The sequence below is a fragment of the Urocitellus parryii genome, unplaced genomic scaffold (genome assembly GCF_045843805.1).
Source record: "Urocitellus parryii isolate mUroPar1 unplaced genomic scaffold, mUroPar1.hap1 Scaffold_259, whole genome shotgun sequence".
Classification (NCBI taxonomy): Eukaryota; Metazoa; Chordata; class Mammalia; order Rodentia; family Sciuridae; genus Urocitellus; species Urocitellus parryii.
The window spans coordinates 234,314-247,494 of record NW_027552525.1 but is presented as its reverse complement, the minus strand read 5'-3'; the positions used below and the strand labels follow the sequence as shown (position 1 = coordinate 247,494).

At 65.0% G+C, this 13,181-nt stretch overlaps 1 protein-coding gene across 1 annotated transcript in view; it reads left to right on the top strand.

Moving 5' to 3' along the window:
• Positions 1–2,680: 2,680 nt before the first annotated feature.
• Positions 2,681–13,181, top strand: part of LOC113186807 (beta-parvin) — a 36,148-nt gene continuing 25,647 nt past the window's right edge. Inside the window, exons 1-3 of the mRNA XM_077794550.1 lie at positions 2,681–2,773; positions 5,768–5,838; positions 9,964–10,066. Coding sequence (XP_077650676.1) covers positions 2,728–2,773; positions 5,768–5,838; positions 9,964–10,066 — 220 coding nt within the window. The 5' untranslated portion in view covers positions 2,681–2,727. The remainder of the gene's footprint in view (positions 2,774–5,767; positions 5,839–9,963; positions 10,067–13,181) is intronic.

The window sequence follows — 13,181 nt, the reverse complement described above, 5'->3', positions numbered from 1 at the left end:
GCCGTGGGGCCGGGGTCTGCGCTGATCCTCCCCCCCACCCTTTCCCTCAGGGCGTGCGGCTGACCAGGGGTGGGAGTGCATTTCTCCTCTAGACGGTCATGGTGCCCTGGTTCAGGGACGGCGTGACCCCGGTTCAGGGACGGCGTGACCCCGGTTCAGGGACGGCGTGACCCTGGTTCAGGGACGGCGTGGCCCTGATTCGAGGTCTCTGCCCTCACCTGGCCTGCTCCTGTGCTGCAGAAGCTGACTCCCCTCCTCCCTGTGTCTGCAGCTGGGACCGATGGCCTGCAGCAAGCCCTGGGGACCGAGAGGACCTGTGTCCCCTCGCGGTGGCTCGCGGCTCCCTTGTGCCCATGGGCCCACCTCCAAGACCTTATTCTAAGGAAACCCTTGGTCTTTGGTTCTTCCCGCCGGCATGGCCATTGCACTGGCCTGGGATGGAGGGGACCTTCCTGGCCTCCTCTGTCCCCTTCTGTGACACCAGCTGGGGATCTGGGTCCCCTGAGACCCCCGTTCACCTCGCTGCAAACGCCTCTGCCGCTGAGAACCTGAGAGTCGTGTGCTTTGTGACTAACCCTGCAGTGTCCTGGGGCCGTGGGGGCTCGGCTCTCTGGGAAGGGGCGGGGGGACACTGCAGACCCCGGATGTTCGCCCCGTGGCCACCCAGGGACTCACCCCGGCAGCTTCCTGCCCAGAGCTCTGGCGAGGACTTGGGGATCCTAGGGGCCAGCGCCCGGGTCTGCACAGGATGCCGCGGGGTCTGTGCCCACGGGGCCGGGCCCAGGCGGCCTCCAGACTGCAGCGTCGGCCACCCCGGAGCGGCCCCTTTAGATACTTGATAAAACACAACGTGACGCCTGCCTCCCGGCTCGGATGGCTGCTGGGGACGGAGCGCGCGGCCTTGGCCTGGAGCCAGAGGTGCCACCGAGCCGCCCAGCCCCGAGCGTTCCGAATGCCCCGTGCGGGGCGTCAAGTTGGCGCCCATCCTGGTGCTGTCACCACCATCCTCCTCCAGGACTGTTCCGTCTTCCCAAACAGATTCAGTGCCGTCCAAGAGGAGCCCGTGTGGGCACCTGCCCCGGCCCCTGGCAGCGCCCTTCTGTTCCTTCTTGGGTCTCCTCGTGGGCCTCACGTGGGGGGACTCCGCCCACGGCATCTGTCTTGTGCCTGGGTTAGGTTCCACTGGTTATGTTCCTCGTGTCCTCGAGGCGCACCCTTTAGTGGCCGGTGTGGGGATCCCCTCCTGTTCAAGGCTGAATAGTACTCCTCTGTGGGGATCCCTGCACCTTGCTCACTGTGCGTTTGTCTGCACCTGGGGGCCATCCTCACCTGCTGTTATGAACCGTGCTGCTGGGGACGGGGGTGTGGGAGGGGCCAGTTCCCAAAAACCAAGTGTCTGAGCCTGTGCTGACCTGAGAAGGGCCAGCGTCCTGGGGCTCCGCTGCCGTCATCCCTGAGAGGGGCAGGGGGTGGGTCCCAGGGCTGCAAACCCCCAGGCATCCTGTTTCCCAAAGAAAGACCCGGGGGGCGCCTCAGGGAGGTCTGGACCCCCTCCCCTCACTCCTGGGCGGACACCAGGAGGCCAGCAGCCCGTGAGGTGTGCTGGTGCCTTCCTCCACCTCACGGCGCTCTGCTGTGGTCCTCACCTGGACACTGGACGCCGGGCAGTGGCGGCCCCACGGTTCCCCCCAGGGCCCGACTTCAGAGGCCCCTCCCTGCTGCCGGCTGTCCAGGCCGGAGCGCGTCTGCCCCACGGGGGGCCACGGGGACCTGCAGCTGGCCCGGCCTGGCCCTTGGCCGGGACTTGACGCCCACCATGTCCTGCAGCCCGGGAGGGTTGGGGCCGGGCATTTGGACAGTTTTATCTGAAAGTGCCATGTGAGGAGACCGAGAGGCTGGTGGCACTGGCGTGGGGTCCTGTGGCGGCCAGGGCGGGGCCAGAGCCGTCATCCCAGGGTCACGTGTCGCCGGTCGCCGGGAGGCCAGGAGCCCAGAGTCTCCACGTCTGAGAGGCTCGAGGTCTGAGGCAGGGCTCTTACTCCGGCTACGCTCCTTCAGGGAGCAGGGGCTTTGGGCAGAGTGGCCGGCGCTGTCCTGGAGGCGGTCAGTGGAGAAGATGATGTGAGATGAGGGACTCCAGGATCCCAGAGGCCCTCTGCTGTAAAGATGGCGGGTGCCCAGACTGCACCCCACGCCCCCCGACTCCGGGTCTTGGGCTGAGAGCCTGCCATCGAAGTGCAGCTGGGGTGACGTCCACGGTTGGACCGTGGAAGAACGTGCTGTCATCTGGCGGCACAGCACAGGGCCCTCCAAGTGGGGACGGGGACGGCTCTGCCTCCAGGGGCCCTGATGCCGCTGTCCAAGCGCTGCCCCAGCAGCTCCGGGCAGGTCCAGAAGCCCCTGGAAACATCTGGAAGCATCCAGAAGCTTCTGTGCTTTAGTCACGGGCTCCAGGACAGCCCACACAGACGGGCCGGGCTCGGTGGCAGCCGGGAGCTGACCGGTGTCCGGGGAGTGCGGGATGTGTCTGGGTCGGGACCTTCTCCCTCGGATGCCGTGGGCCCCGTGGGAGCATTGGCTGATGTTGGTGGCGGGTCGGCCAGCTTCCCTCCCCTCCACGGTGGGCGCCGGGGCCGTGCCGGTCCATTCCTGCTGACCAGGCCTTTCTTTCTTCCCTCAACAGTGAGTGACCTGCAGGAGGAAGGCAAAAGTGCCATCAACTCTCCGATGCACCCAGCCTCGGTGGACATTCACCCTGAAGACACGCAGCTAGGTACGGGGGGTCCCGCTGCGGTCAGGGGTGTCCTGGCCTGGAAGCGGCCTGGGTGGGTGGCTCTGGCTCGGTCAGACTCCCCGAGGGCTGTGGCTGTCCTGGCCACAGGCTGGTGCGTTTGTCTTTCCACACTCCGGAGGGATTCGGGGACACACGGCCCAGCTGTGTCCTCCCGCCTGACCTCACCGAGGACCTCTAGTTTCACCTGGAGCCTGACCGTGGCCACCCTGTGCCCACCTTAATTGCTGGCATCTAACCAGTGGCTCTCTTGACGCTCAGGTCCCACGTCACACAGCAGACAATGGGAGAAGCCAAAGATTTAAAGGGGACATCAAGGAGTCGGTTCAAGTGCAGGGGCACTGGGTGGTCAGCTCCGTGCTGGGCTGGGCCCCAAGTGAGGGTCGGAGCAAAGGCCCTGAGGAGAGCCGGGGAGAGGAGGCGCTGTGGCAGGGGGTCTCTGGGCCGAGTCAGGACACGTTCCCTGGGGTGGGAGCTGTCCCTTGGCAAGGTCCTGGGCAGAGGCTGTGACGTGTACCCCGAGGGCCCAGGACGAGGTGACACGGTGTCCCGGGTGCAGGTTTGAGGTGTCCCCCTTCCTGTGTCTTGGGTCAGGTGGCTGCATCTGACGTGAGTAGACTCACCCGCCTGGTGTCTCTGGGCCCTGGGAGTCCACCTGTCCCCGGGTCCCCTGGGGTAAGCACAGAGAGGTCCCATTCCCTCCTGTGCCGTGGCGCTGCGGCTGGCTGGGCGGACGCGTCCGTGGGGCCCCCTGCTCAGCATTTGTACCCACGAGGGCAGGCCCCGGGCGGCTGAGCTGGAGCCCCCTCTGTGTGGAGTCGGGTCGGCGTTGAGTCGGGGTCAGGGGTCCACAGGGAAGAGCAAGCCCCAGCTTTCTGCCCTCTTCCCATTAGGGTCATTCATTTTCAGGGGTGGTGAGCCTGCAGGGCCACCGGGCAGGGCCACGGGCAGCGCCAGGCCTGGCAGGAGGGGGGAGCCAGGGGAGAGCCTTGGTGGCTTTCTGGGCAGCTGGGCGGGGCAGGTCCGTGGTGGGCCGTCAGAACCATTCCGTGGGCCCTGGGGCTGCGGGCGTCTTGTTCTCTGCCGCCAGCCCGGGTGGCCTGGAGGGGGGCCTGGAGGGGGGTCCTGGAGGGTGACCTGGAGGGGGGCCTGGAGGGTGGCCTGGAGGGGGACCTGGAGGGGGCCTGGAGGGGGGCCTGAGGGGGGCCTGGAGGGGGACCTGGAGGGGGGCCTGGAGGGGGCCTGGAGGGGGACCTGGAGGGGTGTCTGGAGGGTGACCTGGAGGGGGGCCTGGAGGGGACCTGGAGGGGGACCTGGAGGGGGGCCTGGAGGGGGGCCTGGAGGGGTGTCTGGAGGGTGACCTGGAGGGGGGCCTGGAGGGGGACCTGGAGGGGGACCTGGAGGGGGGCCTGGAGGGGGGCCTGGAGGGGGACCTGGAGGGGTGTCTGGAGGGTGACCTGGAGGGGGCCTGGAGGGGGGCCTGGAGGGGGACCTGGAGGGGGACCTGGAGGGGGTCCTGGAGGGTGACCTGGAGGGTGACCTGGAGGGGGGCCTGGAGGGTGACCTGGAGGGGGTCCTGGAGGGGGACCTGGAGGGGGACCTGGAGGGGGGCCTGGAGGGGACCTGGAGGGGGGTCTGGAGGGGGCCTGGAGGGGGGTCACTAGCATGACCTCGTCCCCTGGGGATGGAGGGCTGGAGCGGAGGCTGGGGTTGGGGCCTGGGTGGGGCGACCGTGGAAGGCCAGCTCTCGGGTGTCTGCTCTCCAGGAATGGCCGCCCTGGGCTGTGAGGTTGGCTGGGAGAGAGGGAGGCCGGAGGAGTGAGGTGGGAAAGGAGCTGGGAAGGGGATCTGGAAGGTGCTGACCTTGATCCCAGGACAGAGGGAGGCTGCTGCAGCCTTGGCAGGGCCCTGAGTGTCCCTTGCTGCCACCGGGAGTGTCCTTCCCAGTCGCTGGCCGGTGGGTTCCAAACAGCTTTTCCATTTTGTGAGTTTGGACTTTTATTGCCGTGAAGTCTGCACTGCGTCTGGGCTGAGGGCGGTTTCACTGATGGACGTGGACAGCATCCTCTGCCCCGTGGGGACCTGGTGTGGCCCTGGATCCTGGTCTCGGTGGCTTCCTGGCCGTCCCCCTATGCCTTGAGGGCACCTGGTCCTGCCTGAGCCTCTGATCGCCTTCTTTTCCTCTCCCTTAAGGGGGCGCTGGTGTGGCTCCTCCCAGCACTGGACCCGGGGCCTCTGGCCTCACCCTCTGCCCAGGTCCCCGAGCTGGACAGGGCTGCCTGAGGCTCCTCTCCTGCCCGGTCAGCGTCCTCCTGTCCTGGCTGGGTCTGTGGGTCTCCCTCCAGGGTCCTGCTTTCTCCCGCTGCCTTGCCTGCTCCCCCTGCTTGGCGGGGTCCAGGGGGGTCCAGGGGGAGGAGCCAGAACACAGGGAGCCGGTCAGGACGGGTCAGGATAGTCAGAAGGGTCAGGATGGTCAGGATGGTCAGGACAGGTCAGGACGGTCAGGACAGGTCAGGACGGTCAGAATGGTCAGGACGGGGCCGGGGCGTCGCTGTCCGGTGTCATTTCTTGTCGTTATCTCTGACATTTCTCATAAGGGCTGTTTTGCAGGATATTTTTTCCCAACTAACACCTCAAACCCCTCCCGTGGCCCTCGGTGACCGTCCCAGGGGCCGCAGGAGCTCCTAGGGCAGGGCCCTTTCTGCTGTGCCAGGCCCCAGTGGACGCGCCGGCCTCCTTCTCCCGGTGGAGGTGGCCTGGGCTGGTGGGGGCAGAACTGTGCCTGTGACCCTGTCCCTGGGCGAGGCCCCCCCACGCTCTGGGTCTGGTTTTGACTTTGAGGGTGGTCCCCGGCTTGGGCGTGGCCCTGCGGAGGAGGTGAGGGTCTCTGCCATCCCCCGCCCCTGATGTGTGGGAGTCGGCCGCCCCGTCCCTGCCACCTCACAGACATCAACTGTGCCCTTTTGTCCCCGACAGAGGAGAATGAGGAGCGCACGATGATCGACCCCACCTCCAGAGAGGACCCCAAGTTCAAGGAGCTGGTCAAGGTGAGGCTGATGGAGGGCGCTGCTGCGGGCAGGGCTGCTGAAGACGGGCAGCCACCGGGTGCCCAGCCAGGGGTCTTCTGAAGCCCCAGGTGGCTGGCTGCCTCCTGGCTCCCCAGGTGTGCTGGGGACACCTGCCTCAGCGTCCAAGTCCCCAGTCCCCAGCTCTGGCCCCATTCTCCTGGAACTCTTCTCCAAGATGCAGACGCCATGGCTCTGACGGAGCAGGGAACCTGTGTTGTGTGTCAGCCGCACGCCCACACGGTCCCCCTGACCCTCCCCTGGGGCTGCCGATAGAGACCCCTCAGGTGTTCGCTCCCGGCCCACCACGCCTGAATGAGCGCCTCCCTGCCCGGGAGCTGGGAGGGGGTCACAGCTGGGTCTGCAGCTGCAGGCTCAACAACCCTCAGGTGGAAAATACTAGAAACAATGTTGCACTGTTGCTGAAGTCTGCCACCTGGTCAGGCCAAGAGGGCTACGTCTGTGCTGAAGAGGTACAAATGCCTTTTTCTTGAAATTATTCCCTGAACAGACCAGTGTCACCACATTGAACTCGCAGTGACACCGGCGAGGTCTTGTAAGTCTTCCAGAGGCCCTTCCAGGCGTACAGGAGGGTTTCGTAGGTTCCACGCAAATAAATACAGTGTTTAAAAGAAGGCGCTTCAGCCAGGCACAGGGCACACGCCTGTAATCCCAGGGACCGGGAGGCTGAGGCAGGAGGATGGCAGTTCAAAACCAGCCTCAGCAACTTAGCGAGGCCCTACGCAACTCAGGGAGGCCCTGTCTCTAAATAAAAAATAAAGGGGCTAAGGATGTGGTTAGTGGTAAAGAGCCCCGGGGTTCAGTTCCTGGTACCAAAAAAACAAAGGACTTCAACAGCTTAGGGATCCACAGGGGTCCCGGGAAGTCCCAAGACTGCTGAGGGACACCTCCTGGGATGTGGTGCGCAGGGGTGACGGTGGCTCTGGGGTCAGCTTCCCAAGTCCAGATCCTAACTCGGGTGCAGGTGGAGCTGGGCAGGTGCTGGGCACCCACACGCTCCTGAGGCCACCGGGTGCCAGGAGCAGGCAGGCAGGAGCGGAGGGACGCTGCTGGCCTGGCTGCCTGTTTAGAAATGGGACTGGCGTGGGCTCCGGGCGACGGACGACCTGGACGTCTTCCCCCTCCTGGCCTCTGCTGCCAGGGTCCAGGAGTCTGGCGTCTTCCACAGCTCAACTCCTCCTGGGTGGACGGCAAGTGCTGCCCAGGCAGGAGGTGGCTCACGAATGAGGCACTTTGTATTTTTAATGATTCTCAAAAGAGGACCGTGGTCCCGAGCCCTCCAGCCGAGGAAGACTCACGCCGGGGGAAGGTGGAGAGCCGCGCTGGCCTTCGTCCTTGATGGCGGGCGCAGGGCTCCTCCATGCCTGGGTTTCTCTAGGGCAGAGGGTCTCCCGGGACTCCTGCAGGGCCCTTAGGACCACCCCCGATGGCTGCTGGGGCCATCTGCAGGATGGGGGCTGGTCTCGGAGGGCTGACCGGTCATGGGAGGGTTGACGCTGGACTCTGGGGAGGCCCGGGGAGCCCAATTCCCGGTGGCCCTGTGGCCGCCTAACGACGCAGCTCTGGACAAGTGGAAATGGGGGGGGCTCGGGGTCAGTGAGACGCCAGGAGGGCTGTGAGGAGGGGGCTGGCCTGTGCCCACGCCTGCGCCCTCCGCCCTCTCTAATGGACGTTATGATGCCTTCAGGGTCACGTGCCCTGTCATCGCCAGCCCCGTAAAGCTCTGCTGAATTCCGAGGCCAGTCTCTGAAATGACCCGACCCAGGGCGGGGAGGCCCCGCCGGCCGTCTGAGGGGCAGAGGGGCAGTGTTCTGGGGAGTGGGGCCAGCCTGGGGGGACGGCGCTCTCAACCTGTGGAACCCCAGTTTGGGTAATTAGGGTCATTGTCAAATTGGAGGACAGAGAGTCAGAGAAGTGCTGGGAACAGTGTGTGTTTGGAGTTGAAGAAAAACCACGTGAAACTCCTGCGCGCTGGACAGAAGCCGCCCCTCTGGACCCTGGAGCGCGCGTCTCCCAGCCCACTGGACGGTCTTCCTCCCCTTGGCGTCTGGGGAGAAAATCAGCGGCACGGAAACCACCCTGGGGCTGAGGCCCGGGCTGCGGGGCCTCGCGGAGGCGCCTGCTGTGCCCCCAGCTGCCAGCCCAGGGGGCCTCCTGCCCGGTGCCGTGAGCGGGCGTCCCCGGTGGGCCAGGACCGCGTCTGGAAGGGGTGAGAAGATGACAGTCCCGGCCCCCGGAGGCCACTGCAGACCCGATGGCGGTTCAGGAGGAACTCAGGAGGAAGAAATTTTTTACTCGGGTTAAAGCAAGCTCATAAAACCAAGGTGACCGCGAGGGCATGAGTAATCCATGTCCTGGACACTCACCTGCGGGACCCGGGTGTGCAAATGAGCACGTCCCTAAAAATCACGCCCGGTGCTACCTTTAAAAGGTCTTGTGCAGAGCAGAAGACAAGACGGATGGTCCGGGAGCTCCGGGACCACGTGCTGCCCTCCCCAGGCACGGTGACTCTGAGCTGGCGCTGGCTGGCTCTCCCCGGAGCTGACCGCTGGGTCTGCGGCAGGGGCCTGGTTCTGGTTTCTGTTGTTTTCTGTCTGGGCTTGGACCAGGGCAGGATCCAGATGTGATTTAGATCGTTTTTAGGTTTTAGCTTCTTCCTGCAGAAACATCCTCTCCGGGGACGGTGCCCTGGGCCAGGCCTGGGAACCAAAGGTCTGCGTGCCCAGGAGGCCTTCCCAGAGTGTGGTCAGCAGTCCTGCTGTCTGTTTGGGCCCCTCCTGTGCTCCGTTCCTGCCCCTCTCCACCGAATAAATAAACAAAACACAAGTTGGAAGAAGAAAAGGGAGGAGGAGGAGAGCAGCAGCCGTCATGCAGGGCCCAGAGCGGGCTGGGGTCCCGGGTGCAGGTCTCACTGCTGTGCTGCAGGAGTCGGTTCTGGGGCCCAGGCCCAGGTCGGCCTTGGACAGCCCCCGTGACATGCCAGGCCTCGGGTCAGGGGCAAGAGGCGTCTGCCTCCCTGGTGCACACAGTGCGCCCGGGGGACGTATGGACGACCAAGGCCGCCCAGGCTGTGCAGTCCTGTCCTGGGAGCAGGGCTGCTGTGGGCAGGGCTGGCCGGGGAGCGCGGCTCCGGGACCCACGCATCAGCAGAAGCAGCCCCAAAGCACCACCCGGAGCCCAGCTGGGGAGTTTGTTGAGAAAAGGCCTGATGAAGAGGCTGCCTGGAAAGAGGGAAGTTCACCTCCACAGGCAGACGGGAAGGCGGACGGTCTCAGCCGTGCTCTTCACAGCACCAAAGTGAGCGGCAGTGACCCAAACGCACAGCGATGGATGAGAGGGTCAACAGCACGTGCGTGCAGTGGAACAGTCTGCAGCCATAAAGAAGGAACAGGGTGGGCCCACGCTGCAACGTGGGCAGAGCTGGACAACAGGAGGAAGAAGGAAGAGAAAGAAGCCCGTCCCAGAAGGCCAGGAGCATGAGGCCACAGGACAGAAGACAGGTCCTGGTTGGGAGGGCCCGAGAGGGACAGACGGGGCTTCTGTTTAGGGCGGTGGTAAGGTTCTGAAGTGGACGGGGCTTTTGCACGACTTGGAGGTGGTACCACACCCACTGGATGGTGTGGCAGTGGATCGTCTCTCACTAAAGCTGTTTTATAAAGTGCTGCAGGAAGCAGGGGCTGCGAGCTGGCCAGAGGCCAGGCTGACCCTCCTGCCACAGCCTGGGGCTCCCCCAGCCCTGAGGGGGGGCCAGGGGGGTGTCTGACGGCCCCTTCCTGCCTGGGGGCCGGGGGTGGCAGTACCAGCACTCACTCCCGTGCCCCCACCTCCCTGCCACCGTCTCTCCTGCTGAGGGAGGGCGTGGGTCACCTCACTTCCTGGCTCGCATCATGCTCCCGGCAGGAAGGAGGCCCGTCCTCACCTGGCGCCCGGAGCTCCCTGGGCAGCCCCCGCCTCCAGGGCAGGTGTGCGGCTGCGTGGGCTGAGCCCTCCTGCCCGGCCGTGGGCTGGGAGAGGCCTGTCCGGTGGCCATCGTGGTGTGGGCTGAGGGTGGCCGTCCCTTCCTTGGCTCACAGCCTGCTCCCCCAGGTCCTGCTGGACTGGGTCAACGACGTGCTGGTGGAGGACAGGATCATCGTGAAGCAGCTGGAGGAGGACCTCTACGATGGCCAGGTGCTGCAGAAGCTGCTGGGTGAGTGGTAGAGCCGGGGCTGGGCCACCGTCCCCACAGGGCCACCCTGGCCGATGTCCTGACCGGAAGGGGTCCAGGGACAGTGGCCTCACACTTGAGGGTGTGGTTCAGGAGGGAGGCGGGATTGGAGGCTGCAGTCACCCAGCTCCTTCCTGTGTCACCGGGGACAGAGCGCCACCCTGAACAGCGCACGTGGCACTCAGCGTGGCCGGCGCCCGGTCTGCGGTCACTGGGAGGACTTAAAATGAGAAAGACAACGGAGGAGCTGGCCAGGGTGGCTGCCGCCTGGCTCCCTGGGGTCCCTGGGTCCTCGGGGTGACTGGAGCCTGGCACATTTGTGGGTGGGGCGGGAAGGGTCCTGCAGTTTGGTGACCACGTGGATGGGGCCACTTCAGTGGGAAAGGGGGGGGGGTGACGTGCGCGGGGCCCGCTGGCCCAGCTGGCTGGACCCCCGCCCGCTGACTGTGGCATGGCTTCCCGTCCCCAGGACGCTCTGGGGTGTCTTCAGGGCCGACACCTGGGAGAGCCTGTTAATGTGCCTCTTCAGTGTCACCCCGAGACCCCAGGCCCCCACGTCGGGTGGGGTCGGCAGACCCGCATCAGGGCCTCCTTCCTCCCAGCACCCGCCCTGTGCTGGACCCCACGGAGGCCCCTCCCTGGGGACGGGGGCGGGGCAGAGGCAGGGGCGGGGGCTGCAGGACCCTGGGGGGGGTGGGGGCCACCGACTGGAGAGAGAGCAGCTGGGGGCGCAGACAAGATGGGCTGCCTGGAGGAGGCGCCCTGGGGCTGGAGTAGGAGGGGAGCCTCTGCCCAGGGAGGGAGGCCGGACAACCAGGGCGGCCTCTGCAGAGCGAGGGTGTGGGGAGGCCCAGTCCTTCACTCGGGGCGGGGTCTGCACCCGCCATGTAAATGGCCCTGCCACCGTCTCACCTGCTGAGGGAAGGCGCGGGGTCACATCACCTCCTGGACGGCCGGGGAGTGTGCGGAGCCGCTCTGAGTGACCACGCCCTCCAGTCCTGATGCCCACGGGGATCTGAGAGATGGCTGAGTCTGGCACGGTGGTCCCAAGGCCAGTCTTCTGAGTAGGCGTGTCCCCCTGGGCTGAGCCACGTCACCTGTTCTGCTGTGGTCCCACCCCGTGCCCTGTTTGGGATAGAATGTTCCAAGGAAGTGCCCTGGTGTGTCCCCTTCTCTGCTCTGCCTTTGGCTGTGGCTTCCTAGATGTCACTCGACCTGCTAACAGTGGACATCAGGAAGCTAGACTCAGCCCCCGAAACCTGACCCCTGGCCTCGTTTGAATGGCTTCTCCCCAGTAAGAGGGGTCAGCAGTGCTCGCTCTTCACTGACCCCTAAGGTCAGAGCAGCCGTCACAGGACCCAAAGAAGAAGGTGTCTCTGTCTCTGTGGGTTGCTTCGTGCCGCCCAGTCCCTGGGGTGACCCTGGTGTTGTGTCGTGAGGAACGTGACAGGAGGGGTCCCCTGTCCTCCAGACTGCACTTGGAGGGAAGCTGTTGTCACCGTGAGGTCACCCGCTCCTTTGTTCAGGGGCTGGTAGTGCCAGGGCGGGTCCAGGCGGCCCAGGCTGCAGACACGGGGTGAGCCCGAGGGCCACCAGGTGTGTGTTCCAGCCGAGGGTGGACAGAGGACGAGGTGCATGTGGACGGTTCAACCTGAAGCCTAAGGAGCCGCGGTGAGGGGCAGGGAGCCCCGGGGGAGAGCAGCCTGTGGGTTCGGGGGCAGTTGTGGCACTGGACAGCCAGGGACCCCGCCCAGGAGCCGACCTGCGCACAGGACAGGGAAGGACGTCCAGGCCAAGGCTCTGACGCCAGGAGGAGCCTGTTGTGTAGACGGTCAGTGGGGGGGGGGCAGCCGTGCAGACACGGTCGTGAGACGAGGCTGGGAGGACAGATGGGGCCAGATGGCGTCCAGCCTGGGCAGCAGCGCTTCTCTCCCACATGACAGGAGGCCACTAGAGGCCCCGAGCAGGGTCCTGACACGGTCTCAGCTGGAGATTTAAAAGGCCACGTGGGCTTCTGGGTGCAGAGCAGATGGGAAGGAGGGTCAGGAGTTGGGCTGGGACGTTGACCAGGCTGTCTTTGCAGCTCTGACCAGGGCAGGAGTGTGACAGGGACAGTGTTCTGGGGGTGACAGCTGCCCGGGGAGGAGCTCTGCATCCTGAAGTCCACTGCTGGGCAGGAGTCTGGAGTCCAGCCGCAGCGTCCGCGTGCGCTCAGTGTCCTGGACTGGATGGCGTCACCTGGAAGAGGGGGCTCCAGATTCCTTATTTGACCGAATTTCAGGTGGCCAAGGAGGGACGTCAGTGGCTGAGGCAGGATCCCGTCTTAGGATGATTCTGGGGTTCCAGGATGAATCTGAAGTGTCCCTGGGCAGGGTCTCATAGTTATCGTGACTCTGTTGTGAAGGGTTAGTGGGTGGGTGCCAACGTCCCGCTGTCCAGTGGAGCTGACTTCCTCGGGTGCTGTGCGCAGTCATTCCCAGCAGCCGGGTGCTGGCGCACAGTCGTTCCCAGCAGCCAGGTGCTGGTCACTCTTTTCACACTGGACATGTGAGCTGGTGGAGACTGTCAGCTGAGGAGTCCAGAGCAGCACACTGACCTTACCTGTCACTGTCCTCAAGGGACAATGGGTGGTGACGCAGCCTGGCTCTCAGCTCCCCTCAGAAGGACCAGTGACTGTGAAGACTTAGCTCCTCGTGGACTCTGGGCCTCGGGGACCTGGCTGCCGGGGGGATGTTTTATTGAAGCCGTCGCTCAAGTCGGCCTTTTCTCTCTACCCGGAACAGACGCTTCCTGGTGTCTTCATGAGCAAACTCGAGCGGTGCTCTCTGAAACGTTTTGTTGTTATAAATGTGGGTTTGCTTCTTTGTTTCTGCTCCACCTGTCTCATCTCAAAAAAAAAAAAAAAATGTCCCCAGGCCTTGCCGAGTGGTGTGAGGTTCAGGGACCGGATCTCAGGATCCCAGGACAGGCTTGGATTTGTGTCACGTCAGCCGCGGTGGGGTAAGAACAATGCCGTCCCCCGTCTGCGTCGGGGCCGTCCTTTGGAGCAGTGTCCTTGTCCTCTGGCTGGACTTCACGTCCTTTCGGTTCCCTCTTC